The sequence below is a fragment of the Sinohyriopsis cumingii genome, chromosome 11, assembly GCF_028554795.1.
Source record: "Sinohyriopsis cumingii isolate HCF-2022 chromosome 11, ASM2855479v2, whole genome shotgun sequence".
NCBI lineage: Eukaryota > Metazoa > Mollusca > Bivalvia > Unionida > Unionidae > Sinohyriopsis > Sinohyriopsis cumingii.
The window spans coordinates 51,353,785-51,369,578 of record NC_142971.1 but is presented as its reverse complement, the minus strand read 5'-3'; the positions used below and the strand labels follow the sequence as shown (position 1 = coordinate 51,369,578).

The 15,794-nt window shown below is 35.2% G+C and overlaps 1 protein-coding gene across 2 annotated transcripts; it reads right to left on the bottom strand.

Annotated features, from left to right (window-relative positions):
* Positions 1-860: 860 nt before the first annotated feature.
* LOC149788442 (uncharacterized) lies at positions 861-15,391 on the bottom strand. 2 transcript variants are annotated; one of them, XM_089975717.1, is made up of 2 exons: positions 15,227-15,391; positions 861-1,977 (listed from the first exon to the last, which is right to left on the bottom strand). In XM_089975717.1, the coding sequence occupies exon 2, from the start codon at positions 1,960-1,962 to the stop codon at positions 1,174-1,176; it is 789 nt and encodes a 262-aa protein (XP_089831843.1). In that variant the 5' UTR covers positions 1,963-1,977; positions 15,227-15,391; the 3' UTR covers positions 861-1,173. The 2 variants fall into 2 exon arrangements, with proteins under 2 accessions (XP_089831843.1, XP_089831842.1); XM_089975716.1 differs by lacking the exon at positions 15,227-15,391 and adding an exon at positions 14,594-14,716.
* Between the last annotated feature and the right edge of the window lie 403 nt (positions 15,392-15,794).

Genomic DNA, 15,794 nt, shown 5'->3' with positions numbered 1-15,794 from the left:
AGTTTTACACATTACCTATGACAAAGAAATAAAGATAAGCTGCTTAATCCACACGTCCTTCTGTATGAAGCCAGTAATGTGCTGGTGGTACTGCGAACATATCTATTTACAGAGCTAGTGTGCTGTTTAGTTGCTTTTTCAGATCCAATAACCCACACACATCTGGAAAGGCGCTTTAGTTGTCTCCCTGTTAATCAAATATGTTTGTACTTAAAAGCCATATTTGACCTCACACAAAATGAGAATATAAGCTAATAAACATGTATCGAATATTATTTTGAATGTTTCGCTGATGTTTGAAAATTTGTACTCATTATCTTCAATTTTCAAAATGTATCTGTTTGAAACTTTGAAGAAACAAGACGTGATTTCTTGTGATTTGGTAACTTATGACCAGTTTTAGAACACACACACACACACACACACACACACATATATATATATATATATATATATATATATATATATATATATATATATATATATATATATATATATATATATATATATATATATATATATATATATATATATATATTAGATACAACCGTAACTATACAATATGTCCTGTACATTAAATAGACTCTGGTTTACGATTCAGTACTCTCAAAACTAAGAACAAATTACTACTGCTCTGATGGAATAAATTACACAGCTACTTGATTCTTTCTAAAAGAAGACTTAAGTTAATGCAGACTGTAAAATGTCTAAGGTTAAGAAAAGAAGATTTAATTTTTTTTTAAAATCAGGACTTTAGCGTATACAAAGAAGTTTAAGGTTCGTCATACTCCTCAAGAAAATGACAAGTGCTCTTATTCACTTTCCTTTTCGATCTACGATATATTGTTTGAAGAAATTACTACACTTTATTTATTCATTTAATTTGATGTATCACACATTTATGACTTGATTCATTCTTTATTCGACTGAATCTGTTGAGCAAAAAAGCATACTAATGGTTAGATATTTATAAGTATGCAAAGAGTCTTTTTCGCTTAAGATGGTAGTTTCGAGGATGTGGGAAAGATAAAGAGTGTTCGAGTCTTCTTGTCACGAGAAAATGATAATAACCATCACATATGGCACTAGGAAACTACAATGCTTTTTCATCCTTATTCCGCTTTACAAATGGCAGTTCATACCGAGAGTTAGGTTCCAACTTGAATGGGGTTATTAAGTTTCGCATTGTCGAAGTGGTTTCTCGGGCGATCTAGGCGTCAACAGTTCTTCCTGCGTGTTTGTCCTTCTGTAATCGAGATTAACAAAAGATGTTTGCTTGACCATGAAAGCCTTGTTGATGCCTTGGCGTTTGAAGCCTATCCTACCACGCACTGTATCCTTGAGCTGCAGCCTTTTGCATGACTCTGTTTTCTTTTCAATGTCTGGCAGGGGAGACACAGAGGATTCTAAATCTAAATTAGCTGCATCATCGTTCTGTCCTGATTTGATATTTTTAAACACATCCGGCAACTGTTTTTTCTGGGGAAACATAACATTAGCCCTGTGTATACTTTTGCAAATGATATCGTGATACCTCTGCCGATTTTCATCTATCAGAGCCTGCACATTGCGATTTCTAACTTTGTCTGGTTGCATCCAGTCTACCATTTGGGTTATTTCCTGCCTCATTGCATGAAATGAATAGTTCCCATTTAAGGCTTTCATGTAATCGCTGGCCTCGGCAATCGAATGCCTTTTCAGAACGTACTTATATGCTATATTCTTCCATAGTCTTTCCTTGATTCTGTGCTCGGCTTTTTCCAATTTACGTCTCTGTACCTCGGCACACTTTTCGAAGTAGTTGATGTGGATCTTGTTCAGTTTTTGCTCCAGTCTATTCATAACGTTAATCCTTCGGACGCTGGCCTCGGTGAAACGAAGGGTCGCCATGTAGCGAGAGTTCTTCCCGAAGACATCGCTGTCCTGATTCAGCAGTTGCTGTTTATTGTGAACTTGCGGCATTGTATTTTTGCTGATCTGAAACGTATGTACGATAATTTGTAAGTTTATGAACCAATCAGATTGAAAGCAAAAACAAAAGCCAAAAAGAAAACAAACACGAAAACAAATTTATATATAGAATCAACACGTTGGGCTTTCTAATTTACAACAGAAGTTGTATGGTAGTTGTTGGAAATTTGGAGTAAACTTGTGACTTCTAGCGGAATCGCGTCAGGGTTTGACACCGTTCGGTCAAGCAAATACCCCTGGCTTGTAACACACACACACACACACACACACAATATATATATATATATATATATATATATATATATATATATATATATATATATATATATATATATATATATATATATATATATATATATATATATATATATCCGCAAAGGTGTTACGTTGATCGTTTTATTAGGTATTGTGTTTTTTAATTTTAATTTTACTCAATTTCTTCATTAAACACTATTTTCTGGGTTGTGTTTTGTTACTAAACATTGTGCTGGATCAGTGACATAATATATACTGAGTTAATATTTTTCCTGGACTGTAATCACTTTTCATAGTAAACAATGAACTGTGATTCATAGTCTTTTTTTTTATTTAATTTCCTGTTCAGATTATGGGTATTATAAGAGAAATTCCTCTCAAATTTGCAATTTCACATAATACACCGATAAACTGACATTCTCGAATATTTTGTAGACCCAGTCCAAAATCAATAAATAAAATCGTCAAAAATCAATAAATGAAATCGACACAAATGTCACAGAGCTTTGCATAAGAATAAGAGTTGAATAATTTCCCACGAATTCCTGTTAGTGCATCGAGAAATATTCTGAGCAAGTTCAGGGAACTCCTGCCTTGCCGCCAGTGCGCCAGCCCCCCCCCTCCCCTTCCTCTTCCACATCCTCTACTGCTTCACCATTATTCTCACAAGTCGAATATGTCATGCAATATTTTAATCTGAAGACAATTAAGAAATTGGTCGTAAAATATATTCCCATGTTCACTCTCTCTCTGACCACTGGCGGGAAAAGGGCCTCTTATGATGTATTTTTTATTTAAAACATAAATCTCTAATTGACAGTTCGAGCGGGTATAATAATTTCATATCAACCCACTGCAGCGATCTACTAACACTAAAATTAAAGATAAAGAAACATGTATAGGGTAATTTGGTTAGGTTAGTCGTTCTGTTTTGTGACAAGATTGTGACAGTCATCAATTAATGAATATGATATTTGTACATTCGTACGCATCAGCTTGTGACTCCAATCTTTTCATTATTTTAACATTTTACCTTAGCATAAGACACAGAAAAAATATACATTTTGTGAGCATCTACACTGTCGTTTATGTTGATTTTGGAGGTGAATACCCTATTGGACGTTTGTTTATTTTTGACTACCACAGTGCAGTCTATTACCGCGTGTGCTCGTAAAACCAAGCCAGGTAAAAAGGTTATCAGTGTAAAAAAGGTTAACACATAGGATTCTGAATTATGTGTGCTTTTGTTGCGCTTCAAAAGGTAATACTTTGCGGCTTTTGCAAACTGCTTTATTAATTAGAAAATACGTAATAAACCATGTTGGCATACATTCTATAACAATTGAGATTATGCATATTGCTGAACTGATACATTTTTTGGGATCATTTTCTCTAACTTTTTGGCACAATATCAAAACATCTTCAAACTTATTCTGGTGGAATCAAGTGTGAAAATTGTCTGAGTTTTGTTGAGACTGTTATGTAGATAATTTTCTCTCTTGTAATGTGGCCACAAACGAAAGCAATTCTGTTTTTATACATGGCATTATCTGATTGTACAATTAATTCCGAATTAGTCGCATTGTTCTGGAGACAGATATATTCGAGTTCGTAGTCGTCGTTACCATACTGTCTTTCCATTAGCTTGTGCAATTATGTTTTTATATCGAACAACACCATGATAAAGTGGACAATGATAGGTTAATATGTGAAAGTGTAACGGAAAAAAAATTCTTTCCAGTCATCGCGAACTACCTTTGAATGAATGACATGAGACGTTTAAATGCTTTCAAAGTAATTATACAACACTGATGGGATTTTCAATGCCTTTTGATTTGATTCAAACTATGATTGACGATCTTTTACAGTGTATTTATGCTGTATGTTGTCTACATTGCTATTACTCTCTCACATTTATATGAGTGACATATTATTCACTGGTTATGTTATGGGATATAATTTACCTGCTTACTCTGGTTTGTAGGCTTGTGATAAAAAGAAATTGCCGATATTAAACAACTGCATCGGCTACGTTGGGAAAGTATTCTTTTTCAAACATCTTTTTCTATCTGATAGTATGACTGTTTTTCCCTTTTAAATTTAAATGTTTTTGTTGTCAGATAACAGAATAGATTGATCCTTGCAATTGATATGTTTACTTCTTTGCTGTATAATAATAATAATAATAATAATAATAATAATAATGAGGACTTAGTATAGCGCCTAATCTTTAGAAGCTCTAAGCGCTTTACAACTTTAGACAACACCTGTAAGATAAGAAACATAATAATATTATTACAAAAACAAACAACATGAAATTAGAAAAACATCAAAAAAAAAACAAAAACAAAAAAAACATGCTGAGAATATTTCAGGTAGGTAACAATATTAGGTCTTTAAGTTTGTTCTTGCTGTCGAAATAAGTGAGTTTTGAGAGCCCTCTTGAATGTCATCACTGTGTCTTTGTGTCTAAGTTCAGTGGGCAATTCATTCCACGTTGATGGGCCCTGGTATGCAAAAGAACGCTGTCCATATGACTTTGTTTTCATAGTGGGAATAATGAGTATACGATTGTCAGAAGAGGAGCGTAAGTATCTTGCTGGTGTATACACATGGGTGAGGTCAGATAGGTATGTTGGACTAGAGTCCGACAGTGAAATGTAGCACAGAGAACAAATTTTGTGTTTGATTCTGGATCGAATGGATAGCCAGTGTAGGGTACAGAGCAGCGGGGAGGTGTGCTCTGATCTTGGTACTCTAAGTATGATCCGAGCAGCTGTGTTTTGAACTTTTTGAAGTTTCTGGAGCAGATATTGAGATGAACCAGACATAACTGAGTTACAATAGTCCAGTCTTGAAAGTACTAATGAACACACAAGTGTTTTAGTGGCATCAACTGAAAGATATTTGCGAATTGAGCTGATGCGTCTCAGCTCAAGATATGCAGCCTTGCGTATGTTCATGACATGTTGGTGCAATGTGAGAGTACTGTCCAGAGTAACACCTAGGTTTCGTACTGATTGTGTGAATTTAATGTTGGCGTTGCTGATATTTATTGTTTTAGGTAAAGGATGTGAATGAGAAAGTCTTTTGTTGTGATCAGAATGGCCTCAGTTTTATCATCATTCATATGCAGCTTGTTACATGTCATCCATGATTTCACATCAGAAATGCACCTCTCTACACCTTGGATGGTAGAATCAACTTCAGTTGGGTGGCTAGATTTGTATATTTGGGTGTCATCAGCGTACAGTTGGTGAGACAATGGATGATGATCTATGATACGTGAGAGTGACTGAGTGTACAGAATGAAGACAACAGTTCCAAGAACAGACCCCTGTGGAACATCACAACATAGATCAACTGGGCTGGAGTGTATTCCATTTGCAGATACAATTTGTGTCCTGTTGACCAAGTAGGACTTGAACCACAGTAAGGCTGTATCATGAATGCCAAATACATGCTGGAAACGGTGAAGTAATATATCATGGTCTATTGTGTCAAATGCTGCAGACAAATCAAGGAGGGTGAGGACTGTAATGTTTCCGCTAACCAACACAGAGAGAATGTCATTAACTACTTTTAGAAGAGTTGTTTCAGTACTGTGGCAAGGGCGATATGCAGATTGTACATTGCTAAAAAGACTATTTGAATTTAGATGAGATACAAGCTGGGATAGAACAACCTTTTCTAAGATTTCTGACATGAATGGGAGATTAGAAACTGGGCGGCAGTTCTTTAAATCGTTATGGTCTAGTATTGGTTTCTTCAGCAGAGGCTTTACAATGGCAGTTTTGAAAAATGATGGGAATTCCCCAGATGAGAGAGAGGTATTAATAACATCAGTTAGTGAAGGCAATACTGGATCTAAGCACTCAAGCAGCAATGATGTTGGAATTGGATCAAGTTCACATGACTTTGGTGCACTCTTCATCACGATTGTACGTACGAAATCCATAGAGACAGGTTCAAATGCTGCTAATGGTTGCCGCTCAAATTATGTATCCCATCTGTACGGTGACGACGAGTCAACTGAAATTGTGGTGTCAAGCTTATCTCCAATGGTTTGTACTTTGTCACGGAAGAAATTTGCAAACATGTCCGGAAGGTCGACTGGAGAGAAGGTAGTTGGAAGTGGTGTTGATTTGTTCCTTGACATTAGCTTGTTAGTAATCTCGAAGAGCTCTTTGCAGCTGGAACTTTCCATGATCTTAGTAGTGTAGTGGGCTGATTTCGCTGCATGGACTAAATTTGTGACATTCTTCTTAGCGACTTCATAGATTTGCTTATGAATAGTGAGTCTGGTGGAAAGCCAGAGCCTCTCAGCTTTACGGCGGTCTCTTTTAGCAGTGCGAAGCTGGTCCCTAACACTGCTATAAAATGGAGAACACTTTTTAATTGATACTCTGCACTTGGTAGCTGGGGCATGTTTGTCAAGTAATGAACGCAGACAGTTATCGAGTTGTTCTGCGGTAGGAGGTAAGGAAGTTGTTAGGTTAGCTTGGATGTCGTGCATTAGTTTGGTTCTATTTATCATACGGAGGTTACTCTTAGTAGCAGATATCCGGCAGGAGTCCTTTCCATTGACCTATGATAAGTTATAGCAGTAGTAATATGTGGTACTTGAGTCTCTAACGGGATTTAACATTACACCATAGCTTTACAGTGGGAGTCTCTCTGGCCTCAAAACGGTAATGCTAATATAACAAATTGTCCATGAGTTTTGAAAAGACCCTGCCTTTAAACCAACAAGCGTAAGCATGGCTTAAAATGCTAGGCACACCAGGTTTCAAATGTTAAAATACTATCCAACGCACATTCTTAGATACTATTCAAGACACCACATGTGAGTCCTATCGAAAACTCAACATTTCGACTTCAAGTTAAATCCATTTTTCTGCGCTTTATCCACCCCCCCCCCCTTTGTGATAACTATTGTTATGAATATTTAATTTAATTGTTTGTTTGTACGTTTAATTTTTTATATTTCATTACATGATATTGTAATGTAACATCGTATGCTGGACTTGACCTTGTCCTAAATTGAGTTCATTTCCGTTTCACCTGATTGATTTTTTTAAAAATTGTTTTATGTAACTAGATAATACATCGTTTCATTTTTCTTTATGTTTATGAGCTTCATATCCGAATTATTCTTAACAGAAGAAGTAAATATGTTTATTTGTGTCAGGGTTTTGGACTTTCCTAAGTGCATTTTAGAGGTTATGGTTTTGATTTTGTAAACATCTGGATCATTCTAGAAGGTTATTTTCCATTAGGTAATTTTTTTTATTATTATAGAAAATGCTAATTGTGATATGAGGTCAGGTAGAGAACTATATAATCTTGTAATTGTGAGAACTTGATCATTCGTGCTTTAACATCCAGCAATTTCAAGTTGTATTATATGTTGTGACCCGTATTTTTATTTATTTCGGGCTAGAATTTTTTGTGTTAAATTATTGAATTAAATTGATCATTTTCTCTGGAAATACAAAATTGCTCTGCTGAAATTCCTGGATAAAGACATTCACTGTAATTTATACTAAATTCAAACCTGGAATTATATTACTGTGGCTCAACAAAAGACAGCTGACACATCAGCACTCCATAAGCTACCACTGACACGTCATCAACTTCAGTTTTGGGACTTTTACTGAATTTTCTTCAGGACTTTAAGTTACTAGGGCTTGTGTCTGTAAGTTTTGGATTAATTTGGGATTTTATTTGCAATACCGTAAGTTGTTTTTTCCTCATTTTCACTTTGTATTCTAGGGAAATAAATATATTTGTAAACATTTACAAAGCTTGTTGTCTTTAACTCATTTCTGTTACTTATTGTAAGAGCATAGACTCGTAACACTATCCATCACATATTTTTAAGTACTATCCAACACCCACTTTTTGATAACTAACCAACAGCACCAGTTTGGTTACCTTGTTGGATGACTAAAACCAGTTTATGGAAAGAGAGACATACATACATACATACATACATACATACATACATACATACATGTGTACGATGTACTATTTCTGAAGAGTTAAATTACAATACATAAAAAGCGCTGCATTTGGGTGCAGCTGCAGTGGCTATTTCTTACACCCGGGGTGTTAGAACGAAAACTACTGCTTCTGTTGTCGCAAATATTCTTCATTTTTGGCGGTATTACCACCCTCCCACCATCACTTCCTTTTCGATTATTGCCAGTATATGATGATTTGAGGAAACAAAAACAGTAGGAGGAATTGGTGAATAATTCAACGTCTGATAGAAGAATAAAAAGTAGTTGTTCAGCAACAACAATAAAAAGAGGAAAAAAGAAAACAAGAAGAGAAGATGAAAACTTTAAATAGTGAGAAGAAGGAACAGACGTTTTGGCGGAGTTAAAATACCTGGGACAAATGTATCAAACAAGTTTTAGCCAAACCTAATAGAAATAAACCTTTATGATTCAAGACATCTAAGCCTACAATGATTACATCGACGATCACGGAGACGCAACCAGATGCACAAGTCACTACAATCATGACCACACCATCTGAAGAAGAAGTAGGGATTGGAAGTTTAAAATGTTTAAGGTAGTTGCAGTCAATGACAAAAAGTTCATGATTTTGTCACAAAAGGTCCTTTTTCAAGCCACCCTAATCTCTTCGAAAATAAATATCATATAGTGATTGCCATACAAATCAACGTGTGTGTGTGTGTGTTATCTTATCCATACTAAGTAACAAATTAAGAAACTGATACATTTAAGTATTTCCATTTTGGTATATTCTCTGGAATAAGTCACAGTGAAAGTTCAAAAGACATTATAACAGTCCATGTTTTTTCTTCTTCTTGTTATTCTACTGCTGAACGGTCCTTCTTTGGCCATACCACGTTGAAAAATATTTCTTCTTGTTATTCTACTGCTGAACGGTCCTTCTTTGGCCATACCACGTTGAAAAACACTTGTTTTGTTCTTGCTCTCGCTTTGCTCCGGACACTCCCAAGTTCAAGTCATTTTTCTTGACATTGATAACGTATATATTTGCCTTTGTCTCTCTTTTCTATTCCCTCTTTGGTACCTTTTCGTTGACATTGTGCAGATTCCTAAACCCAATGTTATTCTCCTGACAGTCGTAAAAGGTATCTTGGCGTCTGCCACAAGAGAAATAGTCCGAAGCCTTGTTCGAAGTGTACTTTCGATTAACTCTATAAATCTCTGATGAGAAGTGTAAGCTGTTTTGACTCTTCCATCTTCACAGATTAAAACTGAACTAGTTTGTTCTCTTAGGCAGAAGGATTCGCTCGATGTATAGAAAGAGAGAGTATACCACAGTCAAATTTTGAATCATCGAAGATGAAATCTTTCTGAGGAATTTTTGTGTTGTCTCGTACGTTGATTTAAGTATTATGATGAGTTTACGCTAGCGTTTTGAAGAAGGCACGAGAGATCCCGAGCCAGCGACATCTGACCAACTACAAGATCTAAAGAGTAAAGATCAGCTAAGAAAGGAAGCCTTTCAGTAGCCCTTGAAAATTATTGCTATAAGCTTTAGAACGACTGCGTACACATAGATCACTCAGCGGCGTTTACACGAGACGATCGATCAGTCAACGGCATTTACACATGAGACTATCCATCACTCATGGCAAATATACATCTTCCGTCTTTATCGAAACTGAGACTGCGGTAGGAATTAGCTTTTTTATTCAAACACGCTTAACAATCCAGCGACGAGTTTCATATAAGCGATGAAAATGTACTCTTAACATGACGATTCATAGGACAATGCCCAGATGTGTAAATCCCGTTGTCATCTTAGTGGCTTGAACATATGCCGACAAGAACGATACTGCAGAATGGTAGAGATGATGAAACATAACAGGCAATCTGACAGAGCTAAACAACAGAGAGAAGCAGAAGTTCGATTGCAGCTAGGAGATATTTCTAAATATAACATATGTGGAGTTACTGATATATAACGTTACATGCTGAAAGTATACGCGCCCCCCCCCCCCAGGCGTTCGTGGAGTTCACGTGCTTTTAGGTCCAGATTTTCCAGACGTAAAATACAATCACATTTATCACAACCAAGATCATTTCGATGTTGTTACAATTATCACAGGATTTCACTGATACAGCTAGTATTGTGACAAAAGTATCACTAGATTAACAGTTGGAAGAGACATCTTTATTGTGGAGAGTGATGACATAGGTGTGCGGCTATCAGGTCTTACATTCATTGCTTATATTCCTAAGCAATAATCATCAATCCCACGGGGATTGCAGAAGCAATTCCAGCAAAAGAAAAGATCTTGCGGATTATTACGAGTTTGATACACTGGAGAAGACTTTTTTGAACAAATAACCAAAATTTTACAAGTTTGTCCACAAAAGAAATGGCTGATCTTTTAACCGAGTTGTATAACTTCACAGTTAAGCGTTGCATTAAAAAACATTACATACAACTCGTGGAATTAATAAAAGACGATTAGAACACGAATAGTTAGAAACATGTGGATTTTTATTTTATTTTCCTGTTAATGTTCACAAGGACTGGAATTCACATTCCTAATTATTGTGTCATCGCGCTTACAGTAACTATATTCAGGAACCTTTATCACTTTTCAAATTTTGGCCTGAATCCAGGAACGAGAAAATATATTTGGCACTTATACTCTTGCTGATTTTGTATAGTGGATTTTAGACCCCACTAACGACACTTGGAGCGAAACAGAAGTACAGCGCTTCAGGAACTTTCATCGATCTGCTACTGTCAATGATCACAATTTCATATACTCTGTTTTTAAATGGAAATGTGTTTTACATCAACTATTTGGGAATGGAGCTGTGTTTTCCATTAAAAATTTATAATTTTTGTTATTTTTTTTTAATGGCACTGTGTTTCCCATACATTTTATGCTTTTGTAGATTGACATGTCAAGTTTACGAGATTGTCAAGCTCTACTGAATAGATATCAGAATCACGTGTTTGTGTATTTATCTCTTTTAGCCATCCATCTATCACGTGTAATTCCACCTATCTCGACGCGATCATCATTAAAAGTAATTTGCAAAGTTGCATTTTTACGAAACATTAAGGAACACATTAACGCTTTAAAAAAATGTATTGATTGCTTTTTATTCATTACTACTAGACCTCACCACACTTTTATCTCGCACATATCTGTTCCATCAATTAATCTTGATATCAACCATGTTGCGTTCTTGTTAAGTCTATGAAATGTTTCTGTCATCTTCTGTAAGTTGTCAAATTCAGCACGATGTTGCTATATATATATATATATATATCTATCTATCTATCTATCTATATCTATATATATATATATATATATATATATATATATATATATATATATATATATATATATAGTTATTTGAGATATAAATAGTCTAATTAGTATCCACTTTGTCTTTGCAAAAACCTAATTAGTGTACGCTTTGTTTTTGCAAACGTCTAATTAGCGTATGTTTTGTTTTTGCAAACGTTTAATTGCTGTACGTTCTGTTTTTGCAAACGTCTCATTTGTGTACGCTTTATCTTTATAAAAAGTCTAATTAATGTACGCTTTTGTCTTTGCAAAAAATCTAATTAGTATACGCTTACTCAAGTTTTTGCTGCAAAATATTTTTTGGTGTAATCTAGTGCTAGAACTATCAAGTGGAATCTAATTTGCCGCGAATGAGCGGGTTGATGTTGAATAATTGTTATATCTATACTACTTAAACAAAGTAACTTCGATGAAAGCTTTAAATGTGCCATTGTATATTGTAAACCTTACTAGAGACAGATTAAAATACAGGTATATGAATACCGAACTTGCTACCTCTCGAAATAACTGACTGTAATTGAATTGGCATGTCAAAGAGTATGAAAACAGGAACAACAACCACCAAAATAAACTGTTACAAAAGCCAATAACTTATACCTTGAAGTTTGAATGCCACCTTACTTTGATAGGGCCTCATTGTACTATGAAGTATGGATTCGCTGCGTCTCTCAGAATAAGCCTGAGTGGAAAGCACACATGCATGTAACACAAAGACGGTTGTTGGCTATTCATCATTTTGAATTGTATCAAATAGTATGCAAAGATTTAATAATATTCATAATGTCCTGTCATTGGAAAAATAATAAATAAAACTGAGTTCAAATTATCGGAAATTACTTTTTTATTATCAGTGAACAAGATTGATACAAAATTAGTTATTTACCTATTATAAAGAGCCATGAACTTTCAGCCTTCTATGTGTTTGAAAAGTGTTAAAACTTTTATCAGGGACACATGCCTATACCGCAATTGACTGGTAACTGTGACTGGAGGATCCATTTGGACCTCATCATTTTGGTTCGAAATAAAGACCCATATACTTGTTGAAAGACTATTATGTCGTAGAACTTGGAACATGTCTTCTTCACGACTTTAGGTCATGGTTCGAATAAATGATACACTTAACTGCAGTAATCTAAAAAATATACTTGTAAAGCGAAATCAAACGTATTTCATTTTGTGGATAATGCTATATCATTTTACATATAGGGTTTGTTAATCTTTTGAGTGCGAAAAACTTTAATTCAAAGCTGCCATTAAAAACATCGTACAATGAAGATATATTTTCAATGATTTCTTTACGGTGCTGTAAGTAATGAATGACGAAATCCATATATAGTATAAGAAAATTAGCACGGAGTGATCGAGAGGTCAGAAACGAAATCCGTATATGGTATAAGAAAATTAGCACGGAGTGCTCGAGAGGTCAGATTTCGAGCCGCAAGAGTTGGATATTTTGTGTTAATTGGCAGTAGGATGGAGCTATGATGAGTTTTTTTCTCCCGTTTTCATTGATAGAATCAAGTATCTGGATATTACGGACTTTTGTAAGCCTCCATTTCTGTCAGCAAGTATTGCGTATCGGAAGAAATACTCCACTGTATCCATACTTATACCGACGATGACTTGAACTTATGGTATGTAATACATAAAAAAGGACAGTGTCGATCGAATACCCATTGTAGAAATATACATTAAAATATTCAAATTCATACAGAAATAATGGTAACAATTTATTAAGGAAAAATGTAAATGATGTCCACAGGAAGAACAGATAGGTCAACGGGATCTCGTAGAGGTCAAGCAAGTGGATAGGTCAAAGGGATCCCGTAAATGTCGTACAACAATGGGTTTGAAATTGTCAGCCAAATGAATAACTGAATCATTAAAAAGAACAGTGATGAAAGTTGATAAAGTTAAAAAAGATCTATATTGATAAAATAACTAGAAGTAGATGATTCTCTTTGTGAAGATATCTTCTGTTGGGGAGGGGCGGAAATTATTAAGTTATTATCGAATTATGACTATAATTTATTCTACTCCACTCAATGCATTTAAAAGTGGATTAAACGCGGACAGATTAATGAGTCTACTTTGACCTATTGTATTGATGCGCGTTAACTATTTTATTGGAAGCGGAATGTTTCTGAAGATAAATTCAAACTTAACGTGCATTTTTACTTTCCCCTTTGTAAATTTTGAGAACAATTAGATCACCTTATAATAGCTATAAGCTCAATATAGGTATTAGGCAGTTTATTTTCGAGATAAATATCTATAACCTTGTCAGGTAGACACACAAATCATTGCACACTGTTGGTCCAATTTATCGTTTCATAGGGTACACATTTAGTTATTAAATGTTAACAATCGTATCTATGATGTGAGCCATTGAAAACAACACTGACCCAGACTTAACACATAATTTACGTGCCCGCATTGTAATAGTTATTAGGGATGTTATATATCTTTCTCAATAACAACGGAGGAAAAAAAAATCGATCAAAACTTGTAACACTGAGCCTCGCAATCACTTTACCTCCACCATACCCCACCCAGACCTTACCCAACCATTGCATATATCTTAACACTGTCCCCAACATCGGAGTTTTGTTTGGTTTTTTCTTCTCTTTCACGTCTATAAGTATACTTTGTTTAGTCGAATTGATTTGCCTATGATAGAAGAATTGCTTTTAAATGGTGAGGAATGGTCAGTCATACATAACTTTTGACACTAAAAGTTTAATACAAGGAAATATTTTTAAACACTTTTTACACATTATTGACTATATCAATGCGTTGAAATGGGAACTAACTGCAGTCCATCCGGACTGATCTGGGTATGTACCAGAATGGCGGCCCTTGAAGTACGAGTTCGAGCAACTAATTTGTTTGCTTTTTGTGGGTTTAATGCAATTTTTCACCACATGGCAGGATATACAAGGCGTCCGTTACATTTGGTTGAGGAAGAATTTGGGAAACCCCAAGGATAACCTCAGACCCATGGACTAGCTTCTCACTTACTCTCATTGAAGAACATGAGACTCGAACCCAGGCCGACATATATTAGATGTGATCTGTAAAGGAGAGCGCGTTAAACCACTCGGCCACCCGAGCCCCCTCTAGTAACTGAGCAACAGATGCGCCTAATAAACAATAATAATGAACGTAAACGAAAATACTATATAGTGTGATGGAAATAAATTAGAAAATTAGTATACAGTTCGTACAAATCCATCCATGGAAATCTGCAGTTAAGTGTATATTGAAATCTTTATTTCCATGAATGTGAGATGTCATATGTGCCTTATTTGTGTATAGGGTATTGTTTTAACTTCCAGATAATATAAGGCATATCACCATTTTGTACTTTAAATTTACATCAATGTTGCAAAGTACCTTTAAAATCAAGCAATACAGCAAATAACCAACATGTGCTCTCCATAGCACAAACCCAACCGACGCATATCATAGGTTTTCAAATTTCACGATATTTGCACTGATTGTATTCATCCATTCATCAGAAAAAAAGTCGGTGAACTAAGTGCATAAAAATCGAAGGTTTTTACTCTGCATCATTACAATCCTCAGGTATAAAATTCGCCTGATCTCTTTTTGAAACAAGTGTAGCAATGCTTATTTGAAATACATATTTACCTGCACAATATCGTTATGGTAGTCCTCATCTGTTCGCCACTGATCAACTCTGACGACTGTAAGTTATTGAACTTGATTATATATAGTCTGCTCATTGAATGGAGGATTGTCACTCTCTTTTGTGTCGGCATTGTTCCGTCCTGTTATAGCGGCTTCGTGTTTTGAATGTAACGGATCTCAAATTAAACACTTGACCGGTCACTTCATTTTACATCAAGTGCTCCATTTCATGTCAGTTGCATATGTTTTGGGAATTACGTTGAGATTTGGCTGACCATAGAGCTTGAACAATATTCGTTAAGGTTATACCATAGAGTTATCATTAAATTCACTTCCTCATACAAATGTCGTCTGCACGACGTTCAGTCGTTGCGGTGACAACTGTACAAAACAGACATTTTTCATTGCTTACGATCTAAATATAAAATATTTATCTTGTTTAGGTTTTGAATTATTCCGCACCAATTTAAATCTTGCTTGTAACTAACCAAAAAATCTCTAAAAATAGCCTAAATTCGATATATTTCCCTTTCTCTGTTTGACCAAGGAATTTTACTACAAATGCACT